Here is a 24,591-nt window from a genome sequence, read left to right on the forward strand (position 1 = left end):
CAGTTCCCACCTGTTGTAAAAGGAGAGGGTGCTCTAACTCAACCCTGACTGGGACTCCATTTTCAGTAAATTTGAAAACCCCAATTGTCTCCTGATTGCAAAAAACAAAACAAAGCTCTCCGCTCCAGAGTTTCCTGAAAGTTAGGGGTGGGTCTTTGCTAATCTGCTCCTTGCCTATTCTCTCTTTGTCCTCCCCAGTAAGTAACCTACAGTGTTTGGCTCTGGTACTTCTGTCTTCCCCAAGGGCTGCAGTGAAATTGACATACTGATCAGTTTCACCACTGGCATAAATTTTCATTAGCACTAGAGATGCTGATCAAAGTCCTGTTAATTTTACTCTTCAGTTGATTATAGACAGGCAAAATAGCAGAGGATTGTATCTGTTTCCAAATTTAGGAAGACGGGACATCAGTACGTATTTGGAAGCTTTCCTTCACAACCATATGGGCTGGAAACTTAATTTTTTTAAAGAAAAAACTTAGTTTCTGTAGAAACTGATAGTTGAAGACACCCACTTGCCACAATGTTTGTACACCATTGCTGAGTAGGCAAATAGCAATGTGGTTTGTTGCTAGTACTCCAGTTTCATTTGAATAAAATGTCAATTTGAAGAATCGTATTGAGTATAAAAATCAGTTAAGAATTAAAAGCTTTCAGAGATAGGAAATTTTACTGAGAGCTTTGGCAAAACAACTAGCCATTCTGAATTAAAATGAGAAACTATCAGTGTTTTGGGTGCTGAGGGCATTTGTCTACTTGTTTTCAATTTATTTAGGTTTCTGATTCTGCTTACTTTGCCAATATGAATACTCAGTCTGGATTTTACATTTTATTTTAAGAATTAGATGTCAGATTTAGATTAAAGTTAAAAGCAATTTCATGAGTATTAAAAATTTGAAGTTTAAACATGAGTGTGAAGTGAGACTTGTGATCTAGACTTGTGAAGTAATTTTATTTAGTACTCTTAAAAAATATGGGTAGGGTGAAAATACTGGGAGTAATTGGAGAAATACTACATTTAGCTGAGTGCAGCTGCTGATAAAACATGAAGATTTAATTTCCAGTAGCTCTGAAGGAAAATTTTACAAGTGAAGTCTGTTCATAGGAGGCACACTCAAGTATACTGGTTTGTGATTAGCAAAACTCTTACTGTTACTTTTATTTACAGGTAGAAGACGACAAAGAGTGCATCGTCCACGTTCTCCAATATTGGAAGAAAAAGACATACCACTCCTTGAGTTTCCTAAATCCTCTGAGGACTTAATGGTGCCTAATGAGCATATAATGAATGTTATTGCCATCTATGAGGTACTACGGAACTTTGGCACTGTTTTACGCCTGTCTCCTTTTCGTTTTGAGGACTTCTGTGCTGCTCTGGTAAGTCAAGAGCAATGCACACTTATGGCAGAGATGCATATAGTGCTTTTAAAAGCAGTTTTACGAGAAGAAGACACTTCAAATACTACCTTTGGACCTGCTGACCTCAAAGATAGCGTTAATTCCACTTTGTATTTCATAGATGGAATGACGTGGCCAGAGGTTCTGCGGGTATATTGTGAGAGTGACAAGGAATACCATCATGTTCTTCCTTATCAAGAGGCAGAGGACTATCCTTATGGACCAGTAGAGAGCAAAATCAAAGTTCTACAGTTCTTAGTAGATCAGTTTCTTACAACAAACATTGCACGTGAGGAGCTAATGTCCGAAGGTGTTATCCAGTATGATGATCACTGTAGGGTTTGTCACAAACTGGGGGATTTGCTTTGCTGTGAAACTTGCTCAGCTGTGTACCATTTAGAGTGTGTGAAACCACCTCTTGAAGAGGTACCAGAGGACGAATGGCAGTGTGAGGTCTGTGTAGCACATAAGGTGCCTGGTGTAACTGACTGTGTTGCTGAAATCCAAAAAAATAAACCATATATTCGACATGAACCCATTGGATACGACAGAAACAGACGGAAATATTGGTTCCTGAACAGAAGACTTATTATGTAAGTAAATCCAGTCCTTTAGTCTATTCTGAAGAACATTAGGATGTTAAGTATTTGTTTAAAACCTTTTTCCTATAAGTACTGTTTTCATCTTAAAGGTGTGTGTGTATATATATATATATTTTTGTAATATAAGACCAAAGTTCCTGAGTACTTTTCTATGTAGGTTCCAAAATCCGTGTAATTCATCCATGTAGTTTTGCCAAAACGAATGTTTAAATACTCTTCTATGTATGACAGAACTTTAATAGTTTCAGCCCCATGCTCATGTGCAAAAACAAACCAGCGTGTAGTAGGCATGAATGTGGGATAAAGGAAATGGAATCGCAGTAAAGGAATATGTTTTGGTCTTGAGCATCCACAGAGTTATTGCAGACAATAAGAGACGACTTTAAAAATATGAAAAATAACATTACAATATCCTTTCTAAAAATATTGAACTTCTTGTTAACATCACTTAAACTGGATCTATCCAGTGCCTTCGTAGCAGCAGGCTGCATAGAAACCAGGATTTAGGAGCAACTTCAGAATACTGTTTCCCCCTGCTGATGGAGATTTGATTGTTGAATATTGGTGACTGTTGATGGTCTCCCTGTGCCTGACTAGTAGAAATCCTCTTGGATCACTCTCTATTGTTCACAGCCAGGACTGCAGTGATGGAGAGCATGTACAAATGAAATAAGTCTTCAGGCTATAAAGAGGAAGTGAATGCATAGACCTATGAGTTCAAGCTGTCTATTGTTTTGTTTCTACAGTGCCTAGCACTTTGGGGACCCATTCTTGGTTGGTCTTTAAGTACTACTGTCATAAATGTGATTAATAATCATAATCTAAGATGCTTTATGGTAGCTCAGGGTACCCTGATCTCTTTTTCTCCTCCTCCCCGAAAAGTTAAATTTGGAGTTGTAAACAGATCTTTATTTTCTAATAGAAAATAGATAGTGGAATCCTGGCTACTACTGAAAATCTTGTCTAACACAGTAGCTATGAAAAGGGAAAAGAAGTGGAAATTTATGAAGAGAGAAATAAAATGCTTAACATAGTGAGCTTTATTATCTCTTCATACCATCTCCCATTAAGCATTCAATCCTGGAGAAAATAGTCCATAGTAAGTTACAGTTAACAAAATTTTACAAAATTAATGACATTGAAAAATATCAAAATGTTAGACTCTCTGGGAGGAGGGGCCATCAATAAGATTCTGTCATTTGCAAGACATCAGGCCAAACCATGCATTCGTAGTCCTTCAGAATGTACTGTCATCTCTTCCTGCTAGCATTAGTACATAATCATTCATTGATACTTAAAGTATTGACTAGTTCTTGAGGTTAAATCCACCAAGAGTATAACTTCAACTTGTTAACAGAGAATATTAGCATGTCCTATAATTGTGAGGTGAGGGTTTTTCCTGTCATTTTAATTACTTTTAATTTCCCCAGATCATGAAAGCCACAGTTGTAGCAGTTAATCTTCTGTAAGATTCTTGGGGCTAACTGCAGCCTATTATGTATTGTTGAGGTTGATCAGCCTGATCTTGTCGTCAACTTTATTCTGTATGTGAGACCTCAATCAGATGAGGGCTGCCCTCTGTTGGTTTCTGATGCATTACGTAGCCTGATTTGTCAGGCTATGAGACACGCTGCTCCTCAGCTCTTTGGAAGTGGGCATTTTCTATTAGCAGTAGATTATTCATCTGAATTCCCACTCGTGCATTTAAAGATTTGGGGAGCAGCTTTCATCCTAGGAAAAATATTAAATCCATTCACTACTTACAAAAAATCCCAAACCCTAATTATCATTTGCTAATAGTTTGGGTTTGACAGTGGCTATTAAATAGCACATTTCCTTCTCCAAATCTGACATCATAATTTCTATGACAGCATGAAATCATAAATCACAGGATCTTCATTTTACTACAGGCTCAGACAGAGAAACTGGGAGAGTTTCAGCAAAATAGTGATATTTAACTTGTCTTTCCTCTTGCACTCCTGTAGTTCTGCAAAATACATACCCCATGATCAGAGATCCTGCTTTGTTGAGATTATCAGAATACTGCATACTGGGACACGTGAGCCCCTGTGATCAACTCCAGATTAGGGACTTGGTCTATGACAAAAAGGGGAATTTTTTTCCATAATAGTGAAGTTTTGTATTTCAGTTAAGCAAGGTTGACTGCTGAAAGAATGGACATGCCTTTTTGTTAACTGGACTTGGGAGCTTGCCCATCTGTTTTCTCTGCACTTCCCAGACATTATCTTTCTCTTGGAGGAAGGGTTTGAGGTGTAGGAATCTGGCAAATGTTAAATTTGTGTCCAAAGTAACTTTTTTCCCAGTTAAACTGAATTTAACCTTTTATTCAATGTATGCTGTATTAGCATAACTTTTTAAAATTGAGCTGATTTAAATACTTCAGTAGACTTCTATACATTCTTAAATCTGATACACCAAGCTTTCTTTTTAACCCCCCTTTTTATTAGTATAATCCAGTTTTTAGGTGTACATATCTACAAGGGGACGCACATCTACATATTGTTTAAGGTTCATAGATTTGATATACTATTGTAGAGACCATTATTGAAATAGATAAGTTTCAAACACCTATTTATGTTTAGAGATGGGGGTTCTCTACTTTAGTATGTCCTACTCTCTTGATGTACTAGATCTTCCGATTCTTAAAGTAATCTATAATATGACTTTCCAGAATGTTAAAAACTGGTTAAACTGTGCTGATTGTTAAGGACAATCATGTTCAGTGCAAAGCATGAAAAAGATTGTATTACAAGAGGAAATAGTGATAGTATAGCACTCTCCTAGAGGGCAGGAAAAAGGGATGCTGCTTGGCAGTTAGAAAGCACTAGAGGAGAGCAGTAGCTCAGAACTGAAGAAGACTAGGGTATGTCTTCACGGCAGTCAGGAGGTGTGGTTGCAGCATCTGTAAGCATACCTGATCTGGCTTTAATCTAGCTAGATCAATGCTAGCTTGAGTAACAATAACAGTGTAGCCATGGTGGCAGGGGCTATCCTCCTGAGTATAACCCTGCCCAGGCCCCTAGGTACATACTGGAGCAGCTAACGTGGTCTGCTGCAGCTACACTGCTATTGTTACTGAAACTAGCTTTGATCTAGCTGGGTAAAAGCTAGTTTGGGTATGCCTACCCATTCTGCAATCATATTTCCTGGTTTCAGTGTAGACATACTCTGTCAGAGGCTGCTGAGAGGTAAACAAACAACTCTAAAAACTTTAAAATGGGGATCATTGGAGAACTTTAAGGAGAACTGACACTTCCTTTTCAGCTGAGAGGATTAGTTAGTCAGACAGTTTTTGCAGGAGAATAAAGAAGAAAATGGGGTTCATGAAGGGTAATTGTTCCTAGGTTGTATTAGGCAGAGGAAAAAGGCTATCTAAAAATATATATTTTTCCTATTTGAATTATTTTGATTTTTTTCCAAACATCTCTTTTTGCAATAAACTTGCACTGGAGATGCATATGCCTGACTTTTCCAGCGCACTTCCTTTTTCCCTCAGCAAATGGAGGCTAGAAAATAAAGTGCTAAAAATGTTTGAACTTCCACTTCAGTCATAAGAGAATAGTCAAACATTTAAGAGTAAAATAAGTACTTGCCTCACTGCTCAAAATATAGAAGTGAACTGGTGGTGTAAACACTTTTTTCTCTTAAATGTTATTTACAGAGCTAAGACAGAGTTCATCTCTGCAGTGTTTGTGTGCTGATGTTGAAGTACTTCAGTGGTCCTGCGTCATCTTGTTACCACCTTATTGTTACAAGGCTGGAGTCAAATGGGAGCTACTCAGTGTGTTTTCAGTGAGCAGCATCCTCTTGTCATTTTCCTCCTTAAACCCATTATTGGGCCTAATCCAGAGTCCATGGAAGTCACTGATAATTCCTGTGGTTTTAGTGGGCTTTAGAGCAGACCCTATATGCCACTAGTCTTCTGGGGGAACAGTTGGTTGGAGGCTGTAGTTGAAACATATGTGGAATAAGATTTACATGTGTGACTTTTTAGAACCACAGCTTTAAAAATTATACCTAAATGCACCTGTACAGTACCCAGAAAGTAGTGATCTGATTGGTGTGCGAACAATTCTAAACTCTAAGTATTTGGAATCTTAAATAAATGTGAACACTTTAAAAGAAAATGAAATTGAGGCTCTTTATTATCTAAACTGCTTAATTGGAAATCTTTTAATTCTTTAAAGGTACGTTGTCAGGTGTATTAGGCGCAAAATATAAAGATTTTTTTGAAAAAGGGGGAAGCCCTAAATTTCAGTTAAAGATTTTCCTTGAATTTAGACGTTCCCTTGTAATATTGTCAATACTGATAATCCCAGTTGTGTGTGTGAGAACTAGAGCATGAAACTGATTAGGTTAAAGATTTTTGTAATACATGCTAACATAAATTCAGATAATGTTAATTATCTCCTCTCCCTTCCCTAAGATTCCAGAATGGTGGTGGGAGAAACTCAGTTCAGATATGCAGGAGAAAAGGTTCTTTACAGTCTGAGAATGGTTACAGTATATCAGATTTAAATAATTTAGAAATCTTGTTATGCTAACATTACACTATTAAAACTGAAAATTAAAATTTTTATTTTTGCCATTTTTGGCACTATCTAGGCTTTCAGATACTTATCAGTGATTTACTTCAGTGTTAATATGGAGTCTCTACTCTTGCAGGTACAATTTGAAATTATAGTTTGCCATGGAATGGAATGGAAATCTTAACCCTCCCATTAAACAATCTTAATAACAAGAGAAAATGTGCCAGTATGATTTGTCACAAATTTTAGTTTTTACAGTACTTATTTTTCAGATTTAATTGTTGATGGTTGTTAATTGCAGTGTCAAATTTTACAGCAACAGTTTTATTGTTTTTTAGTGCATTTTTTGGTACTGAATATGCATTATGCTGAGTAGTAACTACTAACCTGAAAACAAAAAACAACTAAGGAAGGGGGAAAATTACTCCTGGGGGCATTCTACACCCAAAATTAAAAATTCTGCATACAGTATTTTTGAATTCTGCAAAATTCTGCAAATTTTATTATTATAACACTACATAATCACACCAGTTTCAATTATTTTGGTAATTTATTTCAAAATGCAGGCTTGTCTTCACTACAGGGGTAAGTTGACCTAAGTTACACTACTCCAGCTGCATGAATAACTTACCCCTGTGTCTTCACGGCACTGAATCGACGGGAGATGCACTCCGGTCGACTTCCCTTACTCTTCTCGGAGAGCTAGAGTACCAGGGTCAACTGGAGAGCATTCTGCCGTCGATTTAGTGGGTCTTCACTAGATTGCAGCAGTGTCAATCTCCCCAGTAGTGGAGACCAACTCTACCTGTCAGCAAGTATGTCTAGAATACTACAGACACACACAAACATTCCCCCAGGAACAGAGCATTAAAGAAACCCCTATGACAACCCCGTTCCTGTTTCTCTGCCTCCCCCAAGCCCAGCCAGGGGGCCAGACACCCACAACCCTCCCCGCAAGAGCCCAGAGATACAGAGGGAGAAACAGCCTTATGCTTGGTACCAGGCTTGCATGGAGTTTCCTGCACACTGCTTTTTCCTTCCCTCACAGCATGCTGGGAACAGCAGCTGCCAGGAACCTTCTAGCTCCCTCTCACTCCCCCAGCAGTGTCTTCTATGTGCGAGCTGAGTTCTGCTGGGTCCAGTGGCCCCTGGTGGCAGCTAGCAGCACTGCAGCCCATTTCTGTGGGGGAAAGAAATTCTGTGCACACGTTAATTTCTGCAAAATTCTGCATTGTGCAGTGGTGCAGAATTCCCCCAGGAGTATACACCTGTCAGGGATGGTCTAGATAATACTTAGTCCTTCCATGAGTGCAGGGGACTGGACTAGATGACCTCCCAAGGTCCCTTCTAGTCCTATGATTCTGTAATTCTATACATTAGCGTGCCACAGTAGCGAGCGGGAGGGACTGACCAAGTTTCACTCTCTCACACGCATGATTGCCCATTTTCCCCCCCACCCCCAACCTGTGATTGCCCATCCCCCCCCCAGTGGTGATTGCCCATCCTACTGCCTGCTACACCCCTGCCCCCAAGCAGTGACTTACGTTTCTACCAGCTGCTCCAGGCACCCAAACTGACTTGCCTGCGCTGCCAAGGAGGAGCACACGACCGCTCTTGCGGCTTCCCTTTGCTTCCCCATCAGAAGTCATTTTTCTGCAGGGAAGCAAAGAAATCTGTGGGGGACATGAATTCTGCACAGAATTCCCCAGGAGTAAAAAATGCAACTAAAATAGTTAAATCAGTACGTAAGATAAAATTTTGAAAAAAGCTTTGCCCTAAAATGAGGACTGAGAGGGCAAGAAGGGGATGATGGTAGTTTAATTATCTAACATCTGTTAGTAATGTCAAATTTAGATCCTTGTTCTGTAGTAATTTGATTCTTACAAAACGGGTCTCAGATTCTCAATTTTGCATTGATGTAACATATTTCAAAGTTTACCTTGACAAACTTCCATCTCCACTCAGTACATTTTCTTAAAACTTAAAGCCAAAGGTGATAGGTCGTGGCTCCACCAGTTTTATCAGGCATAGTGGCCCCAACTCAAACTTGTACCTCCCCTTATTAAGTCATTCTGGTTACACTGAAGGTCTTAACATTTTCCATTGGAGATATTGCTTAACCAGAATCTCTGGAAATGAGGAGGAAGTGGGAGAAACATCAACTGTAATAGTTCGGATTAACAGAGAGCCATAAATCAAGCTCCCAGGCTATTTAGCAGCCTCTGATCCCTCTGTCAAAACTCAACATACTTACTAATATAAAACATTGAATTCCACACTTTAAAGATAAGATAGGGAATGTCTACACAGCGATTAAACACCCGTAGCTGGCCCATGTCAACTGACTTGTGCTGTGGGACTGTAAAATTGCGGCGTAGATGTTCAGGCTCAAGCCGGAGCTCGAGCTCTGGTACCCCACAAGGCAGAAGGGCCCCAGAGCCTTGGTTACAATCTGACCCAAACAGCTACACCACATTTTTTCAGCCCTGCAGCTTGAGCTCTGCAAGCCCAAGTCAGCTGACTCAGGCCAGCTGCAGGTGTGTTGTTACTGTGTAGACATACTAAAATGTAAAATTTGTCTTGAGATTTCCCCCTCTTAAACCTGATATTGGCTGGTCTGGTAGCATGCTTGTGGTACTGCAGCCATATTTAAACCCAGACTCCATTTCAAGGCAGACAAAGGTTCCTCTGGGATTTTTGTGTCCTCTTTTTAGGCAGAAGTTTGGCCTCTTTTTTTTCCCCTCCAACCCGCCAACGAATCAGGGGTGTGTGTGTGTGGGGGGGGGGGGGGGCACTTTAGGGCAGTATATCAAGGACACCAGGGGGATTCCTTTTACTCAGTACTTCCTGTTTCAGTTGTCAGTAGTGCTGAGGTTTCCATAGGTTGGAGTCCTCTGCTCCTGTTCAGCTTTGTGTATGTGTGGTCTCCCCAACTCCATAGCAGCATCAGGAAGGGCTGGAAGCCTGTTTACTGAAGCAGGGCCAGGCTTTACAGATATTCACAGTTTTTCCTGTGATTTCACTATGTCAAGCTGAACATGTCCTCAAAACGAAAAGGCCAGGTTGGACAGAGGGGAAGAAAGTGCCCAAGGTATGGGAGCTTCCACTGACCCGTGCTCTAGCAGACTCCTTTTGTCCCAAATGCACCAGAAGCAGCAAGAGTCCTGGGCCCCATTCTGTCTCTCTGGTTCTATCCTCCACTGTCTCTCCTGATTCATTCTCTAGGAGCAGTGCTGACTAACTCAGCCCAGAAATATCAGGTGTTTCTGTTGAAACAGCTTCAACGATCTACCTCCCACACTGTCAACACAAACTCCAGATCTCATCTCTCTCATTCTGTAAGGCTCCCAGCAGGCCCAGATCATGGCCATCAGTAGACCTGAGTCCTTGTTTTCTTTGGATCTCTTCATGTCTCATGCCCTTTCCAATCTTTATTTGACATCATCCCAAGAAGGGAAAATCCTCTGGCAGGGTGGATTTGATTTAAACCACTAGCCAGGAAGACTCAATTTAATCATGGATTTCTACGTAAAAGTGCATTCTTGTTGGTTGTTATAACCTTAATACATATTCTTCACAACTCGGAGATAGAGATGTAGGTTTCATTTTTAAAAGGTACACACTATATGTTTTTAAAGTGATTTATTTTGAAAACTTTTCAGATTAGTTTTATAGCTACATTGGAAAATGAATTATTGTTTGGTTATTTCATTTACCAAAGGTAATTGAAGCAGATAGTTCACCTCCCAATGACTTCATAAATATCTCCAGTTCAACAGGTTAATCATTAATATTTGGAGGATTTTCTTGCCATGCTGTATTAGGAGGAGAATATCACCAGACATTTAAACTGTTCTATGTAACTAAATCAATGTTGTGTATTCTGGATTTTTTTCTTCAACAGCAAGCATATAATATTTTAACAAAACAAGCATATGAATTTTTGAATTTAAACATTCAAGTTTTTTAAAATCAGGTTTGTTTTTGTTAAAATTGTTTTTAACTAAAATAGTTAAATGACGTTTGTTTTTTTTAAAATAAAAATTAAATCAACTATGTCAGCCAGATCAACATGAGGAACATAAAATATTGGCTTCTGCAGCTAACTCAGTCATCGTCAGCTTCATTTTCCTGTTTGTTCATAATCTGGAAAAGAAAAACAAGCTTTCCTGCTTTTTCAGGTCCCAAACGATTTCTCAATTTGGAATGAATTAGTCCAAAGGAAGAAAATATTCTTTCTACACCAGCAGAAGAAGCTACTGCTGTTGAAAGTGAGATTATCACTTCAACAGTCTCTGAATTTAAGTGCTTAAGTGACTTCCACCAGTTCAGTGGTGTGACTTTCTTTAAAACATCATCAGCAAACATATATTTCTTGAATGGTTCATCATTCGCTCTGAAGTTTATTATAGTTGGCATAATGGAGGGATGATTGCTGGATGTCCATGTCATAGCCAATTCCTCTTCTTCAGTAGTTAAGGTTTGACCCTGGTATCGAGTATTGCAAATATTGGCAAGAAAATGAGCTGGAGACAGTGCTTGTCCCATTCATTTTTTTAAATGCTTGTAATTTAACTCTGTCCTTGCATATTTATCTTTTTAAGATCTCAGTTCCTTCCAAATTTCAACAGCATCAGCAATAGAACAGCTATTTACAGCTATTTCCCTTCATTTTGTTCAAGGCTACAGAAATAGGCTTCAGGGTGCTCAGCATGTGTTCAACATTTCTCTTAAGCCCAATGTTGAGAACTTGGGCTATTTTTTCACTATTTATTTTGTTCACGAACTGTCATCAGATTAGGCCAGATCTTGATATAGTGGTCAAAACAGTCCACTACTGAGTTCCGTCGTACGTCTTGTGGGAGAGTTAGCTTGGTTCCTCCCACTTTTTCAGAGCAGCTGCTGCAAAGTGGTTGTTATGGAATTATTTTGCAATTTCAACATTATTAGCCTTTATTTCTGGAACACTGAAGTCTTTGGCTAGGAGGTGCATAAATGAGCACTGCAACCGTATGTTGTTAGCTTGGGACTCTCTTCTCAATTTCTTCTAATCTTGGATACATTTGCAGCATTGTCTGTGACCAAGCTGCATACTGGACATTTGAATTGTTTTTCAGTTTATTGCTTTTACTGCTGCTTCTTGTAAGTATTCCGCTGTGTGTGCGTTTCCTGATATATCAGTTGTTTCTATAAGGAAGACATTCCCTTCTTCAATGACAGGTTTCAGAGTAGCAGCCGTGTTAGTCTGTATCCGCAAAAAGAAAATGAGTACATGTGGCACCTTAGAGACTAACGAAGTTATTTGAGCATAAGCTTTCATGAGCTACAGCTCACTTCATCTGATGTGAGCTGTAGCTCATGAAAGCTTATGCTCAAATAAATTTGTTAGTCTCTAAGGTGCCACAAGTACTCCTCTTCTTATTCCCTTCTTCGATTGTCAGACAGGCACATACAACAGGATCATTGTGGACATTGCTCCACCCGTCAAGACTCAGGTTAACAATTTCACCTTTTAGACCAGTGTTTCCCAGACTTGGGACACCGCTTGTTCAGGGAAAGCCCCTGGCGGGCCTGGCCGGTTTGTTTATATGCTGCATCTGCAGGTTCGGCTGATCGCAGCTCCCAGTGGCTGCGGTTCGCTGTGCCCAGCCAATGGGGGCTGCGGGAAGTGGCAGCCAGTAAGTCCCTTGGCCCGCGCCACTTCCCACAGCCCCTGAACAAGCAGCGTCCCAAGTTTGGGAAACACTGCTCTAGACCTTTTGCACACTGCTCAATTTCTCTTTCATACACTTTATCCAGCAATTTGCCTGCGACACCTGCTCTGTTGGGTGGACTGTATCCTGGTCTTAATGACTGAACCACGTTAATGAAGTGTGGGTTCTCAATCATAGGGAAAGGAGAGTTTGTTGCATAAACAAACCAGGACATTTTTTCATCAATTACTTCTTTTTGTAATCTGCTGGTTCTTATCACAAATTTATCTATGGCTGTTTCTGGATGATGGAGGGTTTTTTTTCTTTTTGCGACAGGTGATATACTGTAGCTGTGTGACATACATGATGTGACTGAAACACTATCATTGTTAGATAACTCTGAAACTATAGAAAATGATGGTGATCTTGAAGGTGGCTAGACTTCAGAATCCTGTATGTTGAGGATGGATTCTCCTAAACAAAATAAGTCAATGCAGTTATTTAATTATTATTACTATACTGCTCATTTAGTATTACTCATTGCATTCACTGACACTCAGTACTACTTTAAAGGTGAAATTGTAACAGGAAGATCTGCCTATTTCAGCTTTATTTATTTTTTATCACAACTGCATCTAAAATGATAGAGTAACAAATATATTTTTTGCTCAGACATGAGAATTCAAGAATAGACCAGAAGGAAGCCCTTAAGAAAGAAGTATGAAATAAAAAAGTTTACCAACCTGAAGATTCTGCATGTTCAGATGTGTTCCTTTCATCATCTTCAACGCAGCTTCTTCCTGAGAAGGAACACTTCTAATGATGTTGTTTCATTCGGTCAACCAGGCTTTGCATTGCTTTGTTGCAGTGTTTGCGTTTTGCATGCATGCCTGTCTTACCCACAGGTAGAGGAACTTCATTAAAATATTCCCAAACTGGGTCTTTTTTACGGCCTGCTGCCATTATAGGTTTTCCCTTCTAGTGAGAGAATGGTATGGTAGATCTCAAATCAATGAGGGCTACACTCAGACCTCAAGACTTCTGGAATATGCTGCTCAAACAGTTTCACTTTTGTTTCTGCTCCCTGTCCCTCCCTTCTCACATTTATCTTCAGACTTCTTCTCCTTGTCCAGATCTACTCTGCCCCCAACAATCTTCTATTCATTGAACTTTCTGAAACTTTGCACTTTTAAAGAGAGGTAAGGGATTGACTCTGTGTACACAAATTTGCAGAGGGACAATAGGGTTGAAGTCTGTTATTTCTCACCTCTCTCTATATATTTATTTATTTTAAAACATTTTTGCTGTTAACAAGCATGTTATCTCTGGAGACACAAATCCACGGTTTGAGAACTGCAAACTAAGCATCTCTGATGGTATTTTCTAGACTGAGCACTGAGTCCCATTGGGTAGATAGAAAGATAAACTAAATCTGTACAGAAGCCCCTGGAACCCCCTAAGATTGGGTCCCTAATCCATGAACTATTGGAACTCATTTACCAACTTTTCTTAAACATTATGTGAATATATTGTCTCATATGATAGAATTAGAATTTAAATTCCTATTCCACAATGAGATGTTTTTGAGCTATAATGTATCTTAATTAAAACTATCTTTAGATAGGTTTTTTCCCTCAAAAAGCATTTTATCAGAAAAATGGATTTAAATAAAAAAATCTGATTTTTTTATTTTAAAAAAAATAATTGATTTTTATCCACCCTGTCCTCTGGGAAGAGCAGTTTCTAATCTAGAAAGGAACAGCCATTAGCTGAGTGTTCCTAAACCTCTGACTGCCGGAAGCTGGGACTGGATAATGGAATGGATCACTCAATAAGTTGCTCTGTTTTGTTCACTCCCTCTGAAGGACCTAGCACTGGCCACTGTCAGAAGACAGGATACTGGGCTATATGGACTATTGATCTGCCCCAGTGTGGCTGTCCTTATGTTCTTTGTAGCTTTCTTGCAAGGGAAATACCATGCCCAGTGAAACCCTGTGAAAAAATTAGATGGCACTCTCAAAAAATACTTTGTTTTTTAGTAGTCTGTTTCCTGTACATGATCAGAGCAGTCATGAAACGATTAGAGCTTTGACTAGATCCAGAAAGTTTACCTTGTGGTCTCTCCTGTAAAATATCATCCCTTTGTGATGTAGCATCCATCTAGGTGGCTCAGGATTTTTTTGGGGTGTCAGACTATAACATGGCAATTTATAGATGGTAGGGTAAGCTCTATGCCTGGAGTGGAGAGAGAAATCTACTAGATGCGAATCTACATTGCTGTATGATTGCGTGACCTGAGGGAGCCCTGCAACACTGGAGTAAGAAGAAATGAGAACAGAGGGAGGGGGAGGAGGAGGTGGGTGTCTTAGGCTGGGTAACTGTATGGTCAGAGCAACAGATATGACTTTAGCGGTGGCATTTTGGATTCATTGGTAGGAAGCTAGGTGGGGAAAAAAGGTCAGAGGAAGAAACCTGCTTGATGGCCACAGCCAAAGTCTCGGTAAGTCGCGTAGCTTCTTTCTGCCTCCATTTCCAATCTGTAAAGTGGGAATAACAGTACTTTCCTACCTGACAGGGATGTTGAGGATAAATACATTAACGACTGAGCGGCACTCAGATACTTTGATAATGGGAGTCTTCTAAGTAGCTAAGATAGATAGGTGAGGTGGGCTTCTGTGTTGGTTAGGCAGTAATCTTGTGTGATTTCTAAATTGGGTTCAAAATGAAAAACAAATATGCCTGCTGCTGAGTAATTAAGTAATTTCATAAAAGTATAATGCTTATCAACAATTACATGTGCTCAACAATATTACTAAGCAGCAAAATGACTGTCTAGCTCCTACAACAGCTCTGCCAACCCTTCCCACTCCCATCATTGCAGTGGTGTGTCTGCCAGGGATATAAAACAAGAGTAACAAATAAATACAACACTGTAAGCATGTATTCTTTTTTCTTTTCCTCGTGCTCTTTTACCACTTTTTTTTCTCTTATCTGTTCTTTTCGTTTACAGTCTGTTCTTCCTTTTTCTGAATAAGCTATATTGTCACTTGCGGGCTGTTTTCTCTCCCTTCTCTTCTTGAGTTTCTGCCTCCTGCTGCTTTTCCTTTCCATATCCCAGTAGTTCAACAGTCTCTTCACTCGTAGGATTTGAAGCACCTATCAGACTAGCATAATTTTTTCTTAGTTTAGATGAAATATGGCTTAACCATTAACTCTGTTAAGTTTGAAAAACATATAGGTGGCTAAGTGTTAGAGTACACCACAGAGATAAATAAGAACAAAGAGTTGACAATATAAAAACTATTTTTGAACTATCCGTTGGATCTGTAATCTGTGCAAACAACCTGAAAATTTTCTTAAATAACCATTTTTGTTGGAAACCTTTTAAAACCACTAAAACATGCTAAACTATGAAGATCAGATGGAAATTAAAAAGACTAGAGCAGTAGTCCCCAAACTATGGGGCGTGCCCCTCTAGGAGGGCGGGGGATGCGGCGGGGCAGGGGCCAGCCCCCACAGGGGGCAGGAAGGGAACACCACACAGTCCTGCTCTGCTTTGGCACTAGCTCCTGGCCTCGCTCCTAGCTCCCAATGGCGGCTTTGGGGAAGGGAGGAGGTGCAGACAGCGGTAATGGGGACCCACTGTAAAAAGTTTAGGGACCACTGGACTAGAGGAATAAATTAAGTTAACTAGAGTCTTAGTTGCCTTCCAAAAGCAAGGAAAGATTCCCCTAAATCCTTTTTAATGGAAAGGGTAGTATTTCTCTGTCAGCCAGTCAAAAACATATTTTGAAGTAATGTCTAGAAAGGTGTTGATTTAATGTAAAGTCATATTGCCATTACTTCCAAGCTCCTGATATTTTGGCAATTTTGAGGATGATTGTCTTCGTAACAACACTTTGGTGAATTTGAATTTTTCTGCACTGTCTGTGTGTAACTGACTGTTTAGCTTGCTTTATAATCTTAATTTAAAGTATTCTAATATGTAAATAAACTCATCAAATCACTAAGGATACTTGTGTTCCTGAATGCATAAGGCCAAATCATATACTTTCATTGGGGAGAAAAAACACTGGAGAGGGCCAGTAGTGAGGGAAATTCAGCAAGTTCCTCTGATGGGGTTGCTTCAGACTGGTTTGTTTGGAAGAATTAGGTATAGAGGAGGAGCAGAGCATTGTGCTCCCCAAACCTCCAGATTACAGGGATCTGAATAGAGATCCTCTGCAGCGAGTGCAAGGGCCTGTGCCTTCTTCACCACTCTGATGCGTGTGCACACAGGTAAATACTATCTGAATAGTAATATAAAACATTTCATGGTGATTATGGGATTCCCCATCTTTAAATTTCTGACTGAAATTTTAAATATATCAAAGCCATAATATTGCATTGGTTTTAGGAGTGCTTGGTAAGCATAGGCATTTAGTAATATTGTAATAATTGAAAAATGACTGTAGTAAATCCTATTGGAAGATGGACAAACCAAATTTGAGGCAATGATTTAAAAGCTTTTCTTTTAACCTCCCTGGGAAGTGATTGTGAATATTGGCTTTTTTGAGGGAACAGGGAGGAAGTGGTGTGAAAAGAACATTTGGAGGTGGAAAGAGAGGGAGCTTCTTTAGAAGCTTGGGAGGCCAAAGGTGAATCTCGGGTGTTAATCTTATTCAGCCCTTATTGCTTAATATTTTCTTGGAAAAAAGGAGCAGGTAAATTCATCTTATCTAATTTTCTTCACTTATCTAAAATAAATGTATAAAACAATTGTTCTCAAACTGTTATTGCAGAGAGGAAGATTCAGACAATGAGAAGGATAAGAAACTCTGGTACTATAGCACAAAGGTCCAGCTGGCACAGTTAATTGAATGCCTAGACAAAGATTACTGGGAAGCTGATCTTTGCAAAACTCTTGAAGAAATGTGCCAAGAAATTCATCGGCATATGGATATCACGGAAGACCTTACTAACAAAGCACGGGGCAACAACAAATCTTTCCTTGCTGCAGCAAATGGTAGGAATATCTGTCTATCATGGGAATGAATGTTAAACACTTTCATATTATGATTTTACTTCAGAGTCTTTAAACATTGCAGTAATGTCTACCCCCAAGTTTCACATACACAAATGCTTTTTTGAAATGTATTGTTAATAACTTTCTAACATCAACCTGGCTGGCAGTAGCAATATTAAGAATTTCTGAAGTTGCTTCCATACTTCCTGTTTTAAACAGTTTTAGTCCTGCTGGACTGCTTGATATATCCTCTAGACATATTTTTCTAGCACTGCCAAACATACTTATGTCCTGAATTTCCATTGACTTAATGTTATGCTCCATGTAAGAGAGTGTGTGTGGTGAGGAAAGGGAGAGAGATGGAGTGTTCATTAGTAAAATGGTTAAGTATCCTGTTAACTGAATTTATGTGGTGATATGACCATTCCAGAGAAAAGTCCAAATCTATACCTTTTTTGGATTTCATAGGAATTATTAGTGGCAGGGGTTCAAAACGGAGTTGTCCTTCCTGGTAACTCTGTCTGGAGGTAATATTCTTTGAAGGGGTAGAATACAATTTTGAATTGCCTGAGAAATATGACTTATATAACTTTTTAATTTTAGGTCTGTTAAGTTTTGTTTAGAGACCTAGATGTCTGCATCTGCAGGTCCACATATTTAATACTCTAGTAGCTTTCTAATTATTAGGAAATTTCTCCTGTACTTCCTATCTAGTACTTTGTAAACATTGACACTACAATTATGAATGAGATCTATTCAACTTTGTTTTAATTTAACATTTTTACTAACATTTCATTTCTCCACAGAACTTCTTGTTAAAAATTGAAGTCTGAGCCATGTGTTTTAATGGAATATTGTAGACTGCTGTCAAAGTACAGTCCCTTCCAAATGAGTGCCAAAGATATAAATTCCCTAATGTTAAATTTTAGAATTTCTAATTATCCAGCAATCTGGTGTAAAGTAAATGTTAAATGCTACTACTAACTGGGGGAAGTACATAATGCTCCTCAAACACAACTGTATAATGTTACTAGTAAATGAAAGAATTAAGTGTTTTCTATGAGTTATGTGTATTGTGGCAATAATTCTTGGTTCAGATGTGAAAGATTTAAAGGAACTCCATGGATGTATGTGATTTGGCATTTGGTATAATCTGTTTTCTCTAGATAGCTTTGACAAAGTACAAAATCTAGGGAAATTCTAGGCAGAGAAAACAAGCAAGATGAAGTATCAACTACATAGAAGCTGTATCTGAATCCTTGTTTACATACGTGCCCTACACAAGCTAATGATTTGTATCATCTGTGTGGTTTCCTCAAGGAACGAAGGCTGTAACTTACACGCTCAATATTTATTTCAACCCTTTTTTTCTTACTGAAATACAATATGCATTTATGTAGCTTTGGCTATATTAAATTAACAGTTTAAGCAATTCAGCTTTTTATATCTTGATGAAAGGATTTTTATTAGTTATGAGATATAATTACTGAAAGTATGAAGTCTTTCAAAGTTTAGAAAGCCTTCATTCAACATTGTGAGCAAAGCAGCTATTCTTACGTCATTCAGAGAAGGAGTACAAAATAACAAAAACTAGGAGGTAGGATGGTGCAGTATTATTGAGTTTCAATGATTAATGCTCAAATCCATTATACTTTACTGGAAGCCAAAGTGGGTAAGGATAAGAATGGCATGACATGGAGAAGGAATTGACTTGGTGAGAATTCAGTCACATGCAATCTGAATTGAATTGAGAGCACCCTCAATTAATTCTCAATAATAAGTTACAGTAATCAAGTCAGAATCACTATTTCAAGGTTTTACTGGTCAAACCGGATCTTATAATTGATGTTTAAAAAAAAATCCCAAAGAGACCTGTCTGGAGACACAATCTGATTCCATAATTAATTCTTTCTACTTAATACTCAAAAGTTAAAACAGTGAATGTGAATTGCCATGGGTGGAGTGCTGCTCAGCAGATATTTGGAGCCAACCATCAATACATGTACTCAACTCTCAGTAAATTACATGGCTTGGATTTTTATAGAAACAGTTGAACAGAAATTACACTGTACTTCAGTGCTTAGCATGACAGTCTCATATAGCTGGTCTTTGGTATATAGATGTGTAATCCCAAGGGAAGGAGACAAAAGGAAGCAACCATGTAGACCACTTTAAAAAAAAAAAAAGGCAGAAACAGATTTGATCCTGACCTCCTGATTTCCCCCAGTGTAAAGAGGGGCAGGAATAAACAGGCATATGACACTGGCCAGGCAAATATTTTCAACAAAAACACTGGAGCAAAACCCTAATCTTTTAGAGAAAGTGTGATAGCATCTTTAAACTTTATGTAGAACCCCATAAACAGTAAGCTGAAACTCAGTTTATCTACTGTGGAACAATAAAGGACTGTGTAAAGGGGTTTGGTATTTTGTACATAACATAATGTTGAGAAATCAAGAACTCGAGCATTCCAATTTCCATGCATTTGAAAATGGAAAAAGGAGTAAGAACTTGGATGTTAATTTTTGTTCTTAGCTCCTGGCTTTTGTTTTGTGATTGTGAAAGGTAATGCTTTAAACCTGAAGGCCATCTTGATTTAAGACTTCTACTTAATGGCTCTATAAAGGGTATTTTGATGCTTGTTGCCTGAATTTTACCGTTTTTTTTCCTACTGTAGATGAAATATTGGACGCTCTTAGAGTCAAAAAAGGAGAAATAGTGGAGGATAAAAGTCAAGCAGCGGAGGAAACAGATAAGGACAAAAATGATGTTGAAAATAATGACCAAACAGATACTGAAAAAGGCAAGGAAGAACCTGCAGACCAACTACAGGAAAAAAATGAAGAAACACCACCTGAACAAGATTCAGAAAAAGGAAAAACAGAAGGTAAAGAAACTGACCTTGCATTAGCAATATTTTTGTTGTTTTTAAATAACCTTTTACTAGCACATTTACTTCTGGAAATATTAATGTAATTTTTTACACCGGCAAGACTTTTTTTAAATTGCTTTTAAAGAGATAATGCTAGTTTGCTTCTTTATGGTTATATATCATTGTTTCTCTTTGGTAGTGTTGGATAGCTCATTTTCCCTACTGCTCTTTTACAATTTGACTCCATTTTTGCTTTGAGATGTCTGGCTTTTCTGGCATGAAGCTCACTGATGGCAGTCAATATGTGTACATCCACCAGTGTCAAAGGATTGATTTCTAATGCTATTTTTAAAGTAGAATTAAGTAGTTTTTGCCTGTTTCTGTTCTCTGATTCTATGAAGACACTATCCTTACTGCAGAAATACACTCAATATGTTTTGGTGCTACAAAGTGGATATAATACAAGGAACTGCACGAAGTCTGCTTTTTAGCATGGATAAGGCCAGATGACATCCTAAGGAAATGTTAAGAATATCCTTAAAGATTTGTTGTGCATTTTACTGTAGAGCCAACAGACGTTGGGGATAAAAGTAACTCTGGGGCATCAAGCACAGACGGCAGCACCACAAATCCTTCTGCAGGAGAAACTAGTTCCTCTGAAGGGAAGAACGCAATGGGGTGTCAGTCAGAAACCTTTGATAGCAACAATGTGGCAGAGAAGAAAGTGGCATCAGAGCTCTCTCAGGATCTCTCAGGTACAGAGGGCGCTGTATCAATGCCTCTGTAATTTGGGGAACCTTTAATATTTTCTTATTATAAATTCTGGTTTGTCAACTAAAACCATTTAAAGTGTATGTTCATTCATGCTATTTGCTTTCAGTGCCATCCTTTACTGCTGCATTGTCATCTAACATTTAGAATTTTTTAATGTGGTCCTCCCTGCTGTTAGCATATGCTTCCATGCCCTCCAAAGATTACTGTGGCTAAGCTTTTCTCATATTCTGTTTACTATATATTTTATTTTTCTTCATTGCAAACCATAGTGGTGGTGAACATCCTACAAAGGTTTATTTCAAGCTTTTATTTGCTAATGTCTGTTAAATCATTTAACCTGTAATGTACTGTAAAAATAATTAACAAGAAAAAATTAGTATTTGCAGTTATTCATATAGGTTCTTGTATTGGGTTGCCTGGAGAAAAGTCTTGCATCATCCTCAAAATCTGTAGGCTGAAGCTTAATAATGTATGTACAAAGTTTGTTTTTCTTTTAAGCTGTTTTTTATTTCGTGCAGTAGTAATTTGCTACTCCATAAAATACAATTCTTTTCTTGAAACTCAGGAATGAGTGTGACTTGCTTAGGTCTGGAGCATTAATTAGTACATTAAAACCATACAAATACTTTTTAGAAAAGAGAGAGAACGTACTTTTGACCAAATTCCTACATTAGCAACAGATAAGTTAATTTGAATAACTCATAGCATTAATTAAGATCATGAAAGTTGTATTTTCACTTGAATCAATATTACAGCTAAGGTACATGCATCCGATGAAGTGAGCTGTAGCTCACGAAAGCTTATGCTCAAATAAATTTTAGTCTGTAAGGTGCCACAAGTACTCCTTTTCTTTTAACTAAGGTACTGCAGTTGAAAAAAGCACACTTGGCATGTTAGATTTGAAAGTTGGTTCTTGATAACTCATTGAAAAATATGGTGTGCTGTGTTCCAAGAACAAGTAAAATGCCTCCATACAGACATAGTTTGTAATGTTTCTGGGTGGTTATTTAACTTTTAAAACATTACTGTATTTAATTCTTTTGTATGAAATGACCCTCATTATTCTCCACCACCGGTTAGTTTTATTTCTCTCCATTAGTAAATAGCTTCATAATTGGATTAGCAGTTTTATGTACATCTCCAATAGGGAAAATGTGCTTGTGCTTGGGGGAAAAAAAACATATTTTTGTTTAGGATTTATAGATCAAGCATAATTTTTTTCCATTACTGTTCACAAATCACCTGTTTGAGTACATATTTCCTTTTAGAGTTAATGAGGAAATAATCCTTTTCTTACAGGATATTACTGAAGGTGCATGGGGAAAGCACATATGCTTAATGATTCAAAATCTGAGTTTATATTTTTTGTTGAAAAATGCATTTATGAAGATGCTTATTGGGCTGGACTCGGGGCTGCTGTTCCTTGTTACGTTTTTGCAAGTAGCTCTAGCTGGTTGCACCCAGCCAAGCTTTTCTACCTGCAGCCTACCCTGAATTCTTTGCTACCTCGCAGTAATAAGTCTGCTGCTACTGCACAGTCATAGGGACCTTTATTCAAGAGCGTGGGGAGACCTATGACATACAACAGGCAGGCATCCATTCCCACATAGGTGGAGCAGAAGCTGAGATGTAGATATGGAAGAGAGAATCTACCTACTTTCTTCCCAGCTATATGCCCTCTGGATCTCAGTTCATCATGTAAATGTAGGTTGGGAGGGGGTGGTCTACCTTCCCCTTCTCCTCCAAACTCCAGGCCTTAGATGATTCTATCCTCCCCAACCAGCAATAGGGCAGGTTTGGGACCAAATAATACTGATCATGTTCTGGATCTGTGTCTCACCCAAAACAATTTGCAGTGAGGTTAGGGGTGCTCTGAGAACCCTTGGATTCTCAGCAGATTTATTCCTCTGCTTTTTTGATGGTGAGTATTTCCCAGAGAGGGAGACGTGGCCCACCACCAGTCTCAAAAGGATGGCAGGACCTTTCTATTCTCCATTCTGTTCTCTATTCTATATAGGGCTGTATACCACTTCACCAGCAAAGTGTCTGAGCACCTAACCTTCAGCACCCTTGGGGAGGCGATGTCCAAAGTCTGGATTTTGTCCAGGGAGGACTCCAGGAACAGAGGGCCCTCGGGAAGAGGTTGTTCAAGTTCAGGAAAAAGCCCTCCTTGTGTTTTCCTTGTACAAGGTTGTCAAGGAGATAGGGAACCCTGAAATAAGCCCAATGCTCACCAGGCCCTAAACCTAATTGCACCTTTTCTTTTCTGTGCCTGCTTAAGAGATAGTATGAGACCCACAGGTCCCTCCTGCCTGTTGGCATCCTAGTCACTAATTCGGAGAATCCGAGTTCTAGATGGAAGAGGTGTGTTTTTTCTGTAAGATTCTGACCTCAGGAGAAATCCATGACCTGATCACAGACCATTTTGGCAGGTTCAGCCATAGCCTTTTGTTCCAAAACATCAGTTGTTTGGTTCCAACTTCTGAATCTAGACTCTTTGACAGATCACGAGTACATGGAGATCTGGACCAACCTGCTTGGTTTCAGACTTACTGCCAGAGGTCTCCCTAGACACAAAAATCTTGGTCTCCTTTCTACTTATGAGTAACCTCATGGTGGGAATAGCTGCTGGTTAAGGGCAAGATGCCAAGAGCGACAGACACTGAAACTCATTATTGCTGCTTTAAAAGTGGGAGGCCTTGAATCAAGCTCTTCAGAGCTTCCAGGTTCAGGACTGCCTGTGGAGCCCGCGTAGTCTTCTTTCATCCTCCTTTCACTATGGTTGCTCAGATTCTCTTAAGTCTTGCTACCAGATGAGGTTCCAGAAGTCGAGGACTTTAAGGGATGGCAGACCAACTAAATCAAACCAACTAAAATGTTTTTATGTCAGGGAAGCAAGACTCTTCCCCATCCCTTTGGAGGGCCAGTCCATTTCTTCTACCAGTAGTGAGGGGATGGAACACGAAGTACCTGCTAGGTGGCCAATTACTTCACTAGAATACTTCATGGACGTCCACCCTCTTCTGAGTTCCTAAAGATTTTGTCCATCTTCTGTATCTCATAGAACAAAAAGCCAAAGCAGTAGGCAGGCACGTCATTTTTAGAATATCAGAACCATCACAGGCATGTTCTGCAGGGATCTACTTTGATTTTGCTAATTATAACATGACATGGATAAAGATTTAACTCTCACCATTCTGGATATTCAGAAAGCCATTGGAGTAACAGGAAAACATGATCAAATCAGGTTACATTAAAGATGTTATAGATGTTAATTCTGAATTTCCCTTCTTTTGTTACTGTCAAAACTGTTTAACTTTGTTGTTGTAGAAAATGTCCTTTACAGATGTTACAGATAATAGATGGAGGGTCTTCATTTTTCATGTGAGCACTTAAACACTGCAGTTATTTGTGCCATATATGTGAACTAGTCTGTGTAGAGACTTGTTTCCAGTATATGTGGACAGGTTTGGGTTTTTTTTAAGAATTTCTAGTTTAAAAACGGCAATTCATCCAGTCAGAGTAGATGTTCCTATGTATGTTCATTGTCTTGGTGAAGTTGTTGCTTAGCTTTAAGAAATGAGGGAGGAACTGCATTTTAAATACAAAGACAGGCAGTGTGATCCATTTACATCTAATTTCGAGATGGTAAAAATACAGATTAAAAAAATACTTTATGGGCCACTGTCAGTTTAAA

The 24,591-nt window shown here is 38.8% G+C and overlaps 1 protein-coding gene across 11 annotated transcripts in view; it reads left to right on the forward strand.

Moving 5' to 3' along the window:
• Positions 1–24,591, forward strand: part of BPTF (bromodomain PHD finger transcription factor) — a 91,254-nt gene that overhangs the window by 16,316 nt on the left and 50,347 nt on the right. For 9 of the 11 annotated variants that reach the window (XM_074971174.1, XM_074971175.1, XM_074971171.1 and 6 more), the window contains exons 2-5: positions 1,169–1,991; positions 17,025–17,248; positions 19,926–20,135; positions 20,687–20,875. In XM_074971174.1, coding sequence (XP_074827275.1) covers positions 1,169–1,991; positions 17,025–17,248; positions 19,926–20,135; positions 20,687–20,875 — 1,446 coding nt within the window. The remainder of the gene's footprint in view (positions 1–1,168; positions 1,992–17,024; positions 17,249–19,925; positions 20,136–20,686; positions 20,876–24,591) is intronic. The other 2 variants (XM_074971179.1, XM_074971182.1) reach the window with 1 other exon arrangement.

The sequence above is a fragment of the Natator depressus genome, chromosome 14 (genome assembly GCF_965152275.1).
Source record: "Natator depressus isolate rNatDep1 chromosome 14, rNatDep2.hap1, whole genome shotgun sequence".
NCBI lineage: Eukaryota > Metazoa > Chordata > Testudines > Cheloniidae > Natator > Natator depressus.